This window comes from Amphibalanus amphitrite, unplaced genomic scaffold (assembly GCF_019059575.1).
Source record: "Amphibalanus amphitrite isolate SeventyFive unplaced genomic scaffold, NRLGWU_Aamphi_draft 000183F_arrow, whole genome shotgun sequence".
NCBI classification, from domain to species: Eukaryota; Metazoa; Arthropoda; class Thecostraca; order Balanomorpha; family Balanidae; genus Amphibalanus; species Amphibalanus amphitrite.
The window spans coordinates 774,249-791,387 of record NW_024881678.1 but is presented as its reverse complement, the minus strand read 5'-3'; the positions used below and the strand labels follow the sequence as shown (position 1 = coordinate 791,387).

The 17,139-nt window shown below is 48.3% G+C and overlaps 1 protein-coding gene across 1 annotated transcript in view; it reads left to right on the top strand.

Annotated features, from left to right (window-relative positions):
• The window catches only part of LOC122384168 (phospholipid-transporting ATPase ABCA7-like), a 31,249-nt gene extending 28,574 nt beyond the window's left edge, over window positions 1-2,675 (top strand). The window contains exon 4 of the mRNA XM_043371243.1: window positions 43-2,675. Within this exon, the coding sequence (XP_043227178.1) occupies window positions 43-292 (250 nt within the window). The 3' untranslated portion in view covers window positions 293-2,675. The remainder of the gene's footprint in view (window positions 1-42) is intronic.
• Window positions 2,676-17,139: the final 14,464 nt, after the last annotated feature.

The following is a 17,139-nucleotide window of genomic DNA, read 5'->3' as shown; positions in this document are numbered from 1 at the left end:
TCTGCTGAGTTGACTGACGGGCTTTTTCTGCACTGCACCCAGGTTCGCCGGCGAGCAGACCGAGATGTTAGAGGACGAGGTGGCCGGCAGCCGTCTCAGCCTCAACGACCAGTCGACGCGCCGGTTCCGCGGCCCCAAGAAGGTGCGCTTCCCTGCCAAACAGGAGACGCCGGCGCCGGCCGCACCTGTGGGTAACGCCGACGGTCCCACGGCTTCCTCCGAGCTCCTGCCGCCCTCTCCACCGACTGTGGACGTCGGTCAGGTGCGGCTCACAGACATCACAGCCGTGTAGGAGGGGCCGTGAGTGACAGCCGTATAGCCGGAGTCGTGAGTGTAGCCCGTTTCGTAAATGTGGCCGGCTCGCGGACATCAGAGCTGTGTAATCAGTGCCGTGAGTCGGGCCAGCTTACAGAGATTACAGCCGTGTAGGAGACGCCGTGAGTTGAACAGCCGTGTAGCCGACGCGGGAGATAAGTCCGTGCGGTGAGTTTGGCCAGCCCACAGACACCAGACAGCCGTGTAGAGGGCGCCTTGAGTCGCACAGCTGTGTAGCAGGAGTCATGAGATCAGCCCCCTGCCCCGAGTGAGTTGAACACCTGTGTAGCCGTCGCGGTGAGTCCGACCGACTCAAATGGACCTCACGGCAGTGTAGCAATGCTGTCGCCATGAGTGGTGAGCGGCTATCCTGGACCCGGAGATGGAAGGCGCTACCGATCAGCACCCATGGCTTCCGTCTAATGCCAAGCGGGTATACGATGTCAATGGGCTTACCTGATTATCCATAACAGCGTGTGCCAGGCTACAAAGCGATGTCTGTCGGGGTTCTGCGACACCTGAGCGAGCGTCATTTCAGCGAACGACATTTGAGCGAAGCCTTTTCAGCGATTATCAATTTAAGCGATTGACTTTTTCAGCGATTGTCAAGTCGGCGAATTCAATCACAGCGATTATCAACTTAAGCGAGGACCAGAATCAGCGAAACCAGATTGAACGAATATATGGAGGTCAATGGGGGACCAATTGAGCGAACACAGTTACAGCGAAACCGAACGCGACGGAAGTCAATCATTTGCTACTTTTCGGGAATTCTTGCCCTTGGAAAACCTGCTTGGTATGTGTCATGCTTCAAGCTGCGCGCGGCAAATTAAAAATTTTATTTTAAGCTTGGAAACCACCAAAATATCTGGGCTCATTCTGCAACTTTGATCTGGGAAATGTGGAACGTGAGAGATAGGACGATGGAAGGAATGCCAAGGACCAATAATAAACTCTTGGGATGGCACAGGGGGATCCAGTCTATGTTTCAGGGACCTCACCCAAATATCTGGAAATTCGTACGGTGCTTGGGGCAAGAACAAATTTTACAACATGGGGAACTGATCCAAATTCAAGCGGGGGAATTTCGCGAAAAACAGCACAAGCAATATGAATCTCTGAACAAACGTTTGGTATGCGTTTGGTCATCATTATTGGCAAACAGCAGGTGGGGGGGGGGGGGTGAAATCGAACCGCTGTAATTTTTGAGAAATGTGGCTTTAAATTTGGAGCTTAATGTCTGAACATTGAATGTGACATCCGCCATCCAGTTACGGATCACCATGAAAAGTTCCGGAAACATTCGTTGTACGAACGCTCGCAAAAGAAAAAGGAAAAAACACCGTTACGGGACGATGAAGTGTTTCGCTGAAATGACAGTCGCTCAAACTGTAGTCGACGAAAAAGATGTCGCTGAAACATAGCTTTCGCTTAAATTGATAATCGCTATATTTGATAATCGCTCAATTTGATATTCGCTAAGTTGCCAGTCGCTGAAAATGGTTCGCTCAAATGACGTTCGCTCAAATGACACTCGCTAAAGTCGCTCGCACCGGTCTGTCGGTCATTGTCTACCTTGTCTAGCGATATCAGTTGACAAGGTCCCTTTTCAGGTATTTAGGTGTCTAGTTGGCTTAGGCATGTCCCTGTCGTCTGAATCTTGGCTGTCATACAGCGCGCATTTGGAACGTCTGTAGGTAGTTAGATAGGGGGGATATCCTCTCAAATTAGTGGCGAACGTCCAGCATCCATGTATGACCATCAGGCCCTGTGGACCAGACTGCACTAAGAACAATCGCTCCTGCCAAGCCATGCATATGGCGTGTAGCACTGCAAGGGATGACTGACCAGAGTGCGAGGCGAGGGGTACCAGCAACTAACTGGCTGTTATGACAGTTTGACCGGCAGTCAGTGACGTTTGGCCGTCCGCTACCGCCCTTCTCCCAGCACCATATCGATGGTGCCAGTATTTTATTTTCACTGAATGTTGTCTAGTGGTGATATGGAGTTTAAACACGAAGAAAACGTAGAGTATTGAAGAAGACTAAACTGTAAGATAACGAATGTGAGGTGTTGTGCGCAACATTGTCTATATTCAGCATCGTCTATGTTATGTCCGCCAGGCGTCGCTTATGCCACAGGTTTAGGGTCGGTAGATGGCGGTAGGGTGAGGAGCAGCACTAAATGCATACGCTGCGTTATCTGTGGTATTTTATTCAGTTCAGTATGTTAGCCGTTATGTTCAGTTTATTTTTGTTGTATCCTCTACGCTACGTACATGGTGTCTGGATAGAAAGTCACGAAGATCTGTTGTGAGCGCAATGTTAAATGCCAAAGATCAAAATATAGATCTGACTCAGCCCATCATCTTTGTATGTGTTCCACTTCCGACACAACTGGCGGATCTAAATCAGCTGCGTCTCATGTACACGAGAAATGTCTGCTTCTACCTGCAACTCGCATCGGAAGCCTACGAGGCATGCTTAACACAATCTAAGGTATCAAAGACCGTAACATGTAACTATAGATATGCGCGCATGAATTCTGCTTGCGATATATTACGATATGATACAGCATTCTTACGGATCGTAACAACGCTGGCTCTCAGGTTACTCAGATACCTACTGATTTCGCTGTTTTATGTTGAGCGGGCCGTGCGATGTGCCAGGCTGCAATATTGATGGAAAATACAAGATGGTACGTCGCCTCAATCCCTGGTCTATTTCCATGCCTTTGGTACGTATTGTTGTCTGTATTAAACATGACGCGAAAACATGACCGTGCGGTAAATGGAAGCCCTGGCCGGCCGTGCTCCTATGAATGAATCAGTGAAGATGTTCGGTGCTTCCTGGGGCGGTCGTTATTAAATGCTAAAAATGCTAAATTTTCGGTCATTTTAAGTACGCTAAAAACACTTCCGTTCATCCTTCGCTTAGGATCAAACGGCTAAAATTCTGGTAGGCATTGACCTCATTTAGCAACTTTTGTGAAAGACAAAACGTTCTATCGGTGATTTTCGATAACATGCCTTTAACTTCTTTGATATCATTCCCGGCGCTATAATAACAGTTTCCATATTTCCCTCATTGACTTTGTTTAGGTCACGCGACCGACCTGACCTCATGTGACCTTTAGGGAAAATCCGAGATATAGAAGTTGTGAGACCTCTCAAGGGTACCAGATCCTGTAAGCTTTATCTCCCTGTAAGTTGCGGCATTTCAGGACCGTGTAGAAGTTAACTTATGACGTCATAGGTCAGTGACCGGACCGGACCTGAAAATGCAGTTGGTGTCAAAAGATCCGGCTTTAATAGTATCTCAAGTTTCAGCTTTCTATCGCCGGCGCGTTCCGAGCTATCACGAAAAAAAACTATGGGGCGGCATCCGCCTCCCCCCCCCCCCCATTCGGCCGGCGAGAGTTAAGATCTACCCATCGAATGCGTTTTTCCGCGACGCTGTTGCTCTCTCCGTTCCTGAGCTTTATGCCGTTCTGTCGAAAATTGTGGAAACTTGACCTCGAAATTTGTGGAATTTTAACGTCGATGACTTCTGGTAACTCGGCATTTGATCTGACCAAAAAAGTGACCGAAGTAATTTCTTTAATATTTTTGACGCTCTTTCGAACGCTGCCCATGTAGGTACGGCGTGTCGCTACGTGGCCAAAGGTGTTCAAACATCCCCCCTCACCTAGCAGGTTCACCATCCTCAGCGGGGCGTGGTTTAACCCTCGCCGGACCTATTGGCGGGGAAGTAGCCAAGGGGGGTGGGCCACGGAGGTCATGCCCCCCCCCCCTAAAGGCGAAAAATAAAAAAATGAATAAAAAAAAAGATAAATAAAAACAGCTGCACCACACCCCCAAAAATAGTGGGCCAAAACCGAGGAGTTTTCCGTTTTTGGAGGGCTTATGTCCCTAGGCCGCGACTTGTGGCCCCTCTCTGAGCAAAATCCTGGCTACGTGCATGCCTATTGTTTTTTTTTTTTTTACATAGGCCCGGCCGAAGGAAGATACGACCCCCCCCCCCCCGAGTAGTAAAGTAATCTTGCCCCCCCCCCCCCCCTCCGTCGCTGTTTCGCCCCTTATGGAGCTAGAAGCTGAATGCTCGCAGAAGAAACGAGCCATGCCGTTATGACGCAGAGATAAGTACCCGATTTTAAGGTCACATGTCAACTGGTGACCTCTGAGATCAGATCAAGTGGCCCAGGGCACGAGCTCGATATTCGGTACATAACATCACCAAAAAATGGTTGCTGAGCCACGATTTTGGCATCACCGTGTTTGTCTGGCTCAGGAGCGTGAAACGGAATACTTTTTGTTCGGGTGAGGTCAACATTAAACACAAGGTGTTGACCTCGGGTCACAGTCAGGTCAGAGACCCTTGGGTTACGAAGTTGGTTGAGGGAGGTCATATTGCATATAATCGATTTGGCACATCTTCCCGAGTCCATTGGTGGCTTTCCTGACTCGCTAGCTCAATTTGATCGTGAGTTATTGACGAGAAACTCCTGTGCGCTTAGTGAGTCACGCAATGTCAGCAATGCAAAAGTGAAGCATCGGACCTTGCAAGGAATGCATGATTCCATGTGATTGAGATATCTTTAAATCATTGCCGGCGCCAAAATACCTAACAGTTTCCATATTTCCCCCATTGATTTATAATGTTGTAATCACATAGCCGACCTGAACGCAGGTGACCCTTAGGAAACATTTGAGATATACAACTTGTGATACAGGTTTTTTTTAGCTGCTAGGGCCTGTAAGTTTCATCTCCCTGTAAAAGCTCCTCTTGTACTGAGGGCGATGCGAAGTTGCGACATTTCAGGACCGTGCAGGGGTTTACTTATGACGTCATAGGTCAGTGACCTGACCCGACCTGAAAATGCGGTTGGTGTCAGAAGATCCGGCTTGAATCAAAGATCAGGATGACATATGTACATAGTGTCAGCTTCTATCTCCGGCTGTTCCGAGCTATCGCGAAAAAAGCCCAATGGGGGGGGGGGTGCACCCGCCCCCTACCCCTGGCCGGGGAAGGAAAAGTCGGCGAAAGAAAATGGAATTGCGCTTCTTTTGGACGAAAGTCATGCTTAATCAGGAACTTAATAAGCACTCTCAAAGTTCAAACATCAGGCAACAGGTCGGCAAAGGTTATTCCTTATATCTTTTCAAATATGTCTTTAAAGGTACACTGTAAAAAAATTCACTAGCTAATTTTGAAATTAGGCATTTTTTACGAGTGCCTCCCTTGCACCTCGTTACAACATATATGGACATTAGTAGTCAGAGCCATGCACGTTAACCCTCGCCCTGGCAGGGCATTTTTCATAACACGGCCTGGCAGGGGGGGGGGTCGATGCGACCCCCCCCCCCCCCCCTCGCGATTGGCTCCTATGGCACCTAGAAACACCAAATTTGGTAGGTAGGTGGGCCCCCTGGAGTTCTCGCCCCTGTGCAAATTTGGTTGCTCTAGGTCAATATTTAGGGGGGTTTTGGGGGGTATAAATGTAAAAATTTCGCTAAAAACAGGTCACAAGTTTTTCGCTTATAACTTTTGATCTAATTAAGATAGAGCAAAAAGGAAAGCACCAGTGAACTCAGCACGTCAAGGCGCGTCGAATGATATACTTTTCAGCTTGCTTAAGTGTACTTAAAGTTTTTCTTAAATTTTAAGTAAACTTAAATTAATAAATTAAGTTCAACTTAACCAAATTGCATCATATCGCATATCATTCGATTCGGCTGATCACCAGGAACACAATGATACCATTTTTGAAGCTCTAGCGTCATTATGTGCCAAGTTATTGCCGGCAAAAACGTCATTTGACCTCAGTTGACCTCATTTGACCTGACCCATGGATAAGTACACCAAACAAAGAAGCACCAAGTGACCTGCTGTTAAGTACCGTGGTTTCAAAGCACAAAAGTGATAGAACGAAGCGGATATCTCCAGTATTTTCCGAATTTAGTATTTTCCCATAGGCTTAACATTACGACGTAATGACCTCTAACTGACCTCAGGTCAGTGACCTCAAAAAAGCCGGACTATATGTTATACAACTCGGTGAACCTAGCACATCCTGAAAGTTTGAAGGAAATCAGTCAAAAACTGTGAGTTGGACAGGTGCAAAAAGAAAATTGAAATTTGACCATGACCTTGTACCGGTTTTTCTGACCTGGTGACCTGACCCAAGGTCACCCGGACCTGAAATTTTCAGGTCATATGTAAAAAGGTTGCCCCATAGGCTGTGCCAAATTTGGCGGCGCTGCGCGCCGCCGTTTTTACGCTATCTTCGAAAAACCTTAGGGGGGGGTCGCATCGACCCCCCCCCCCTGCCAGGGCGAGGGTTAACAATGCCCTTTGTGGAACAAATGCCTACGAGCGAGAGCATGTTCAGGAACCTAATTTTGCGCAATGTTAATGAACTACGCACAGCCTCACAGTGTTACCCGCCGTTGGCTTGTTCTCGGCCAGCTTTTGGCGTGTCCCTCAATTAGGTCATTTTGCTATTAGCTCAGCTGACGAGGCCCCGGCTGGCACCTACTAAACGGATAACCTTGCGTGCAACCCCGCTTGTTGTCACGAACGCCTGCAGCTGGTAAACGTGCTGGTAAGCTTGCGTGGTAAGCGGCTTCGGATGGCTATGAGGATGTGCCTCATAGCTATCCTCGTCGCATGTTACAACCTAGGAGTCTGTGGCTGCTTTCAGAAGGAGTCCCCCCCCCCCGCATCCGGGAGCCGGCGTCCATTTTGTGTTGCGTCGCCATTACTGTGTGTGTCTGCCCAACTGCTCTTTGGCTTGATTGAAGGTGAGGCATCTTGTATCATTTGCTGTGTGCTCAACAAAAAGGTTGTCCATTTGTAAACAAAAGTTATTATGTTGCTGAGCTTCTTAGAAGATGTATAGCCCGCATAATGCTGCCCGTCGTTGGCAGAAGTGCGCCGGTATCGTCTATCCAAGTCAGAATAGCTATATGTTTGGGACTTATGCTAGCTTGTGGCAGGAATATATCACTTTATTCAACTTTAATTTAATCATTTTCCAGATTGGTATGCCTTATGATAATAATAATGTTAATATTGTTTTTTTCACCCATTACAGACTTCTCTCATGGTAAAGAATGGGGCCATGTTATATGTCCTGGCCTACCTTCACCCCGCGACTGCCGCCGGTGCAGAGCTAATGAAAAATCACAAATGTTTGATTGTGGTTATTTAAGAAACCTGATTGCAAATTATCCAGTTAGTTGTTGTTGTTGTTGTTGTTGTTGTTGTTGTTGTTGTTGTTGTTGTTGTTGTTGTTGTTGTTAAAGTTATAGCTATTGTCCTGGCGTTGTTATTGTTCTCGTTCTCGTCCTCGTGCCCGAATAAATGTGCTGCAGCGCTACTCAGTCTGTTTACTTGCGGGTGGCGGTCGAGAGTCGGGGGCACTGGGTTGACGGAATTCCGTCGACGGAATTCCGTCGACCAGTGCCACCGACCCCGAAGGCCAGTAGTGGTACTAGTTAACTAGTGCCACTACTGGCCTTGAGCTAGTACCACTACTAGCCTTGGAGGCTAGTACAATTACTGGGTATGGATTAGTAGGCAGTGGCTAGTTACCTTACCAGGCAGGGGCCATTATGACACCTAGTAGACGCACTACCCACGCTATTCACGTGCGTGTTGTCAAACTAGGTGGAGCACGGTGGTCGTATGCATACGAGGCACAGCCTTGTCGAACAAGCTTGTTACTCGGCAACTAGCCTAAAATTAGCCAAATTTACACGCTCCTGCAATGTTATTTTTGCGCTGAGAATTCCTCTACACTGTAAAAAAAACTTACAAGCCCCTCGTAGAGGAATTCTCAGCGCAAAAATAACATTGCAGGAGCGTGTAAATTTGGCTAATTTTAGGCTAGTTGCCGAGTAACAAGCTTGTTCGACAAGGCTGTGCCTCGTATGCATACGACCACCGTGCTCCACCTAGTTTGACAACACGCACGTAAATAGCGTGGGTAGTGCGTCTACTAGGTGTCATAATAGCCCCTGCCTGGTAAGGTAACTAGCCACTGCCTACTAATCCATACCCAGTAATTGTACTAGCCCCCAAGGCTAGTAGTGGTACTAGCTCAAGGCCAGTAGTGGCACTAGTTAACTAGTACCACTACTGGCCTTCGGGGTCGAGGCACTGGGTCGACGGAATTCCGTCGACGGAATTCCGTCAACCAGTGCCCCCGACTCTCGACCGCCACCCGCAAGTAAACAGACTGAGTAGCGCTGCAGCACATTTATTCGGGCACGAGAACGAGAACGAGAACAATAACAACGCCAGGGCAATAACTATAACTTTAACAATAACAACAACAACAACAACAACAACAACAACAACAACAACTAACTGAATAACTTGCAATCAGGTTTCTTAAATAACCACAATCAAACATTTGTGATTTTTCATTAGCTCTGCACCGGCGGCAGTCGCGGGGTGAAGGTATAGGCCAGGACATATTCGAGTCACCACCAATAACATTCACAAAATAATACGGTTGCATGAGACACGATCGGGCACTTCCACGGGCTCTGACGCAACGGCACTTACAACAGGCGAGTGAGCAAGTTGATCCTGCCATGTCAGGTACATTGTGCACTGTGCAGTCCATCAAATATTTGCCATACTTTGCAGATTCAAGCAAGTATTTTTTTCTGGGCGAGGCTTACCAACAGAAATATCGCTGACTTCCGGTATACCTTCATGCCTCAGTCTCCCACAACTTTAAGCAGCTCTGCAAACAGAAAAGAAAATTAACTGCTGATTTTAAAATATCAGTGAGGATGGCTTTATTATCTACATCAACTGACTTTTGTATAAGATAAATCAATGTGAGGCAATATGTGTAGCTTACACATTTGGAAAAAAGGCTAGACAGCAACTGAAAGAAAGTCCGTCTTCCAATAGTCGGAATTCAAACGAAACAGTGGCCCACAACGGTCAAGGGGTGAATCCTATGACGCAACATGTGTTCAGAATATTACAAAATAAATAAAATGTCCCCCATTGCTACGTAAATATCATACAATATAACGTACCTTCGAAATATCCCAGTCCGAGAACTTCACAACGCACCGTGCCACAACACAACCGCACCAACCGCCGGCAGCCGCAGAACTGAACAATGGCGGCCGGAAATGACGGCCCCGCGCCGGAAGTGAAGGACGCGTTTTAGAAGCAGTCTCAGACTCGTCGCTGCTCACCGTAGCAGGGATTTATGAGGCACTACCGAATCAAAGTCGTTTCGCCTCATTCGGCAACACGAAAACCCTACCAGGACTAGTCCGATGATGAGTTTCCGACTAGGTGGCGTGTGCGCAGGATTATATTTAAAGCACGTGCAGGGCGGTGCCTCATTAGCCGACATAATAATAATATGACACGATAATGTAACACGCATGTAACTAGCATGCAACAAGCTTCTGGCGGATTTAATTATGAGACTATGCGTAGTTATCCGACACAGCGCGAAATCTGTTGATACACTGTAAAAAAAATTCACTAGCTAATTTTGAAATTAGGCATTTTTTACGAGTGCCTCCCTTGCACCTCGTTACAACATATATGGACATTAGTAGTCAGAGCCATGCACGTTAACAATGCCCTTTGTGGAACAAATGCCTACGAGCGAGAGCATGTTCAGGAACCTAATTTTGCGCAGTGTTAATGAACTACGCACAGCCTCACAGTGTTACCCGCCGTTGGCTTGTTCTCGGCCAGTTTTTGGCGTGTCCCTCAATTAGGTCATTTTGCTATTAGCTCAGCTGACGAGGCCCCGGCTGGCACCTACTAAACGGATAACCTTGCGTGCAACCCCGCTTGTTGTCACGAACGCCTGCAGCTGGTAAACGTGCTGGTAAGCTTGCGTGGTAAGCGGCTTCGGATGGCTATGAGGATGTGCCTCATAGCTACCCTCGTCGCATGTTACAACCTAGGAGTCTGTGGCTGCTTTCAGAAGGAGTCCCCCCCCCCCCCCCGCATCCGGGAGCCGGCGTCCATTTTGTGTTGCGTCGCCATTACTGTGTGTGTCTGCCCAACTGCTTTTTGGCTTGATTGAAGGTGAGGCATCACTGTAAAAAAATGTCACGAGCCAATTCTATGACAAGGAGTGGGTTACACGGTCGTCCATTGTACCTTGCTGATATATATAGGGACATTATCAGCCTGAGAGTTGTTAATAATAATTGAAATAATTGAATAATTGGTTACAAACGGTAACCTAATAACTTAAATGCTTCCCTAACACCCCTTCCTGCTTATCAACAGATTTCGCGCTGTGTCGGATAACTACGCATAGTCTCATAATTAAATCCGCCAGAAGCTTGTTGCATGCTAGTTACATGCGTGTTACATTATCGTGTCATATTATTATTATGTCGGCTAATGAGGCACCGCCCTGCACGTGCTTTAAATATAATCCTGCGCACACGCCACCTAGTCGGAAACTCATCATCGGACTAGTCCTGGTAGGGTTTTCGTGTTGCCGAATGAGGCGAAACGACTTTGATTCGGTAGTGCCTCATAAATCCCTGCTACGGTGAGCAGCGACGAGTCTGAGACTGCTTCTAAAACGCGTCCTTCACTTCCGGCGCGGGGCCGTCATTTCCTGCCGCCATTGTTCAGTTCTGCGGCTGCCGGCGGTTGGTGCGGTTGTGTTGTGGCACGGTGCGTTGTGAAGTTCTCGGACTGGGATATTTCGAAGGTACGTTATATTGTATGATATTTACGTAGCAATGGGGGATATTTTATTTATTTTGTAATATTCTGAACACATGTTGCGTCATAGGATTCACCCCTTGACCGTTGTGGGCCACTGTTTCGTTTGAATTCCGACTATTGGAAGACGGACTTTCTTTCAGTTGCTGTCTAGCCTTTTTTCCAAATGTGTAAGCTACACATATTGCCTCACATTGATTTATCTTATACAAAAGTCAGTTGATGTAGATAATAAAGCCATCCTCACTGATATTTTAAAATCAGCAGTTAATTTTCTTTTCTGTTTGCAGAGCTGCTTAAAGTTGTGGGAGACTGAGGCATGAAGGTATACCGGAAGTCAGCGATATTTCTGTTGGTAAGCCTCGCCCAGAAAAAAATACTTGCTTGAATCTGCAAAGTATGGCAAATATTTGATGGACTGCACAGTGCACAATGTACCTGACATGGCAGGATCAACTTGCTCACTCGCCTGTTGTAAGTGCCGTTGCGTCAGAGCCCGTGGAAGTGCCCGATCGTGTCTCATGCAACCGTATTATTTTGTGAATGTTATTGGTGGTGACTCGACTATGTCCTGGCCTATACCTTCACCCCGCGACTGCCGCCGGTGCAGAGCTAATGAAAAATCACAAATGTTTGATTGTGGTTATTTAAGGAACCTGATTGCAAATTAATCAGTTAGTTGTTGTTGTTGTTGTTGTTGTTGTTGTTGTTGTTGTTGTTATTGTTAAAGTTATAGTTATTGCCCTGGCGTTGTTATTGTTCTCGTTCTCGTTCTCGTGCCCGAATAAATGTGCTGCAGCGCTACTCAGTCTGTTTACTTGCGGGTGGCGGTCGAGAGTCGGGGGCACTGGATGACGGAATTCCGTCGACGGAATTCCGTCGACCCAGTGCCTCGACCCCGAAGGCCAGTAGTGGTACTAGTTAACTAGTGCCACTACTGGCCTTGAGCTAGTACCACTACTAGCCTTGGGGGCTAGTACAATTACTGGGTATGGATTAGTAGGCAGTGGCTAGTTACCTTACCAGGCAGGGGCTATTATGACACCTAGTAGACGCACTACCCACGCTATTTACGTGCGTGTTGTCAAACTAGGTGGAGCACGGTGGTCGTATGCATACGAGGCACAGCCTTGTCGAACAAGCTTGTTACTCGGCAACTAGCCTAAAATTAGCCAAATTTACACGCTCCTGCAATGTTATTTTTGCGCTGAGAATTCCTCTACGAGGGGCTTGTAAGTTTTTTTTACAGTGTAAGCAGGAAGGGGTGTTAGGGAAGCATTTAAGTTATTAGGTTACCGTTTGTAACCAATTATTCAATTATTTCAATTATTATTAACAACTCTCAGGCTGATAATGTCCCTATATATATCAGCAAGGTACAATGGACGACCGTGTAACCCACTCCTTGTCATAGAATTGGCTCGTGACATTTTTTTACAGTGATGCCTCACCTTCAATCAAGCCAAAGAGCAGTTGGGCAGACACACACAGTAATGGCGACGCAACACAAAATGGACGCCGGCTCCCGGATGCGGGAGGGACTCCTTCTGAAAGCAGCCACAGACTCCTAGGTTGTAACATGCGACGAGGGTAGCTATGAGGCACATCCTTATAGCCATCCGAAGCCGCTTACCACGCAAGCTTACCAGCACGTTTACCAGCTGCAGGCGTTCGTGACAACAAGCGGGGTTGCACGCAAGGTTATCCGTTTAGTAGGTGCCAGCCGGGGCCTCGTCAGCTGAGCTAATAGCAAAATGACCTAATTGAGGGACACGCCAAAAACTGGCCGAGAACAAGCCAACGGCGGGTAACACTGTGAGGCTGTGCGTAGTTCATTAACACTGCGCAAAATTAGGTTCCTGAACATGCTCTCGCTCGTAGGCATTTGTTCCACAAAGGGCATTGTTAACGTGCATGGCTCTGACTACTAATGTCCATATATGTTGTAACGAGGTGCAAGGGAGGCACTCGTAAAAAATGCCTAATTTCAAAATTAGCTAGTGAATTTTTTTTACAGTGTACGAGGGGCTTGTAAGTTTTTTTTTACAGTGTAGTGTGCCAGCTTTCCTGGACCGTATGGAGTTAATGGCCCAGATAAGGAGAACCGGATTTTTAGAACTTATTACGGAGCGAGCGAAGCGAGCGTAGTCTTTCCTTAGATTAACGGAAATTTCTGAGTATGAGCGGCCGGCCGGCCGGCCGTGGTCACGCTTTTGCGAGGCTTATATCTCAGCAACCACTTGACCGATTTACATGCGGTAATTTTTGTAGGGTAGCTTCATTCCTTCTACCAAGTATTGCACTATTCCCGATGCATGTGGGTGACCCCTTATGCACGTGCCACGTGCAAAACGAAGAGGTGTCACTTTTGTAATTGTTGCAATATCTCGGTAACTACTGGGCCGATTGCGCTGAGAGTTGGCATGTAGGTAGGCACCCACTAGGCAATGCATATCCATGTGCCAGAGTTGGGGTGCTGCTGCACGTGCGCACGTGCAGGGGTCGTTTCCAGATCTCGAGAACGGCTGGACCGATTGCGCTCAAATTTGGTACACGGTTACGGAGCAGTTAGTAGGGTGCCGTGCACAAGTCAGTTGGGACCCATTTTGCACGTGCGCACGTGCAGGGTGCCGCTTCTAGATCTCGAGAACGGCTGGGCCGATTGTGCTCAAATTTGGCACATCGCTAGAGACCGATTAGTAAGGTGCCGTGCACAAGTCAGTTGGAGGTACCCCCTCGCAATTTCGCACGTGCAAGGCCCACCCTCTCGCTCGCTCCGTTAGTCGCCGCAAAAGGCGTTATACTGGTCCATACCTTCAAAACTCATGGAAACGTCTTAAATTCTTCAAATTTTGAGTACCCCAGTGCGAAATTCGCCCCGACGGGTTGTCGGTCGTACCCCAACCACATTTCACACCACTATGAACAATAAATGCACACACTGAAATCGCTATTACCGATAGGCTCATCCAATCAAGTTTCGATAAACCCGTTCATCATCAGCTCCTGCGGTTTCGAACACGCCTGTTAGGTGGTGCGGTAGACCGCGCCTAAAGCCAGGGCCCCGGTAACGTGAGGTAGCCGAGTCGGGGCAGCGTGCGCTGACCCAAGCTGGGGTCGCGCGTCCTCCCGGTGTCATGTGATAGCCCGGGGCTGCCCGTGGGGATGCGGTAGACCGCGCCCAAAGCCGCGGCCCCGGCTTGGGTCAGCGCACGCTGCCCCGACTCGGCTACCTCACGTTACCGGGGCCCTGGCTTTGGGCGCGGCTTCTGCTCATACTTTGTGGTGCGGTGGTGGTGCGTCGGGCCGCGCGCTCTGACTTCGGCCAAGAAAAATGCGTCAGCTGATCATTGTCATTTCTGCCACTTGCGTGTGGTGAAATGGAGTCATAACTTAAGAGACGGTTTTTTCATATCAATTATTTTACATAAAATCATATTTCAAACCATAAATAATGTTCGACAGCCAAATAAAAGAAACAATTCCAATACAGGCTTACAGTTTAAGGTTCGACATTGTGTTGTCTACGATTAGACAGCTGATAACTCATTCCCGTACATCGTAACTCTATATTCTATAATGACCTTTGCTTATTGTCACATGTGCGCCGCATTCGCGATTGTTGCCGACGCCTGTTTGCAGGTCAGCCCACTACAGTTGTTATACATATCGAAAAACCGATAAACTTTTAGGCGAAAAAGGCACTATTCCAGGCCTTTTTTTTTGCTATATTAGGTAAAAACAGAAGGTTCTTATCCTAGGAAAAATAAAATGGGAAATCATTGGAAGGTGGCACACTACCTTTAAGAGTATACATCTCCTTATGTAGATCAACGTTATCTTTTTCTGTGTGTCGATTTAATTATGTTAAAGTAAAGTCGGCTATAAGGATGACATCCCCACGGTCAGAGATAGTTTGGCGTGAGCACTGTGCATACAAACACCATTCTCACGGGAGTCCGTCGACACGTGTATGAATATGGAAAGTGGGGACGGTCCGTGTCCCAATGCGCAGTGGTCCTGACCAAGTGATGTGTGTCAGTCAGCGGCTGGGCTGGGGCCGACGGCGGCGCTGGCCGCGGGGCGGACGGCCGACCGACCAACCGCAGACCCTCCGCTACCGCCACCGCGGCGGCCTGGATTCGCGGAGCGCTGCGATCGGCACAGACCGCCACTCGGTGGTCGAAATTGGCACCGCCGCCGACACCGACACCGCGATGGGAGGTGACCAATTTCGCATGGAGCATCGACGTCTCCCGTCTGTACCACATAACCGTAATGGCATGACGGTACTTGCCATCGTTGAGTTGGCCAGACTGATCCCACGGATGTGCTACCGTTTGAGATTGATGTGTTCGACACACACGGGGCACATCTGATCGAACTTCGAGGGAGCAAGCAGCAGGGACAAACCGATCCTAACAGATTAGAACCACATAGGTTAGTGGCTGGGTTATTACGAGCATAGAGACTAAACCCACTGACGAGTGACGGCCTACAAATGTCCGTTCAACCTATACATGTACGAGTAAGAAGCAGCATACCTCCAGAGGTCAAAATTTGAACTTCATGATTGCTACCACAGGAGGACACAGGACACTCCGTGAACCGACACCTCACGCGAAATCTGTTTCGGCACCTAGTAATATTACGCCTTGAACGGTAACACCAAATTTACCGTGGATGCGGAGTTCGCCACACAAGCCCACGGACTCGCACAACCGCCACGACAACACGCTTACGACCATGACACAAGCCACTTTGTCAACCCGAGGGCGTGGTGTGAGTCGCCGGACCAACAACGCCACGAAAACGCCGGTTACCTGGCCGAGGGAGGGCAGTCACGAGTGCAGCGCTCGCCGGACCGTGGCGGGCGTGACTTTGGTCACTGTGTGGGCCTCTTTGAGGACTGGTTGGGAGAATGTGGGTCGCCACGAGGACCGACCTAGCCTGTGACAGTCGATAATACGAACTTGTATACAGTTCTAGGAACGGGCTGGGTCTCTGAATAATTATCAGCCCCGCTGTCGTCTATAATAAATCAGCATTGTTTACCTACTCAGTTTTGCATGCAAAATAGCGAATAAAATCGAAAAGGTACATCACCGCATGAATGAATATGTTTAAAGGCGAGGTCACTCAATCGAGTTTTGTGACTTCGCATCAACAATAACCGTGTTTGTTAACATTCGCTGAACAACAGAAAATGTTCTTTTCAAATGGTCGAAATGTAGGCATTGTATGTTAATCACATTTATATAGCATTTTCAAAGTTCAGATAATAAGAAGTATACCTATCATTATTCATTTCATAGATCCTCAGCCTATACCGACGGACCCGGCTATTCGTCTGATACATAGGCGTAGGAACAGGGGGGGCCAGGTGGGCAAGTGCCCACCCACTTTTCGAGGTGGGGGGGCCAACCATGTGTTTTGGCCCACCCACTTTTTACTCGAGGCCCCTCGTCTCGATTTGAGAGGCCGTCGTCACCTTCCAGAATAAACAAACTCGGTTAAAATAAGTTCCACGAATCCCCACGCACGGACTCCAAGAGGCCGTGATGGATCCAAGGAGGCCCTCTGTTCATACTTGTCAGTCGAAACCCCTGAGACTGATGGCCTGAGAGGCCCTAGTGGATCTGAGGAGGCCCCAATATCCACACTGGTCTGGGGAGGCCCCTGACACTGGCGGTCTGGGAGGCCCCTCTATCCACACTAGTCAGAGGTCTGAGACTGGTGGTCTGGGAGGCCCCTCCATCCACACTAGTCAGAATAGGCCCCTGACACTGGCGGTCTAGCCGAGGCCCCTACCCTCACTAGTCAGAGGAGGCCCCTCTATCCTCAATAGTCAGAAGAGGCCTATCCATCTACACTATAGTCAGAGGGGGCCCCTGAGACTGATGACCTGAGAGGCCCTTATAATCACACCAGGCAGAAGAGGCCCCTGAGACTGATGGTATGAGAGGCCCTCATATTCACACCAGTCAGAAGAGGCCCCCGAGGCTGATGGCTGTGAGGCCCTTCTGTTCAATGTTCATATAACTGGCCACTGGAGGCCCCTGAAACCGGTGGTCTGGGAGGGCCC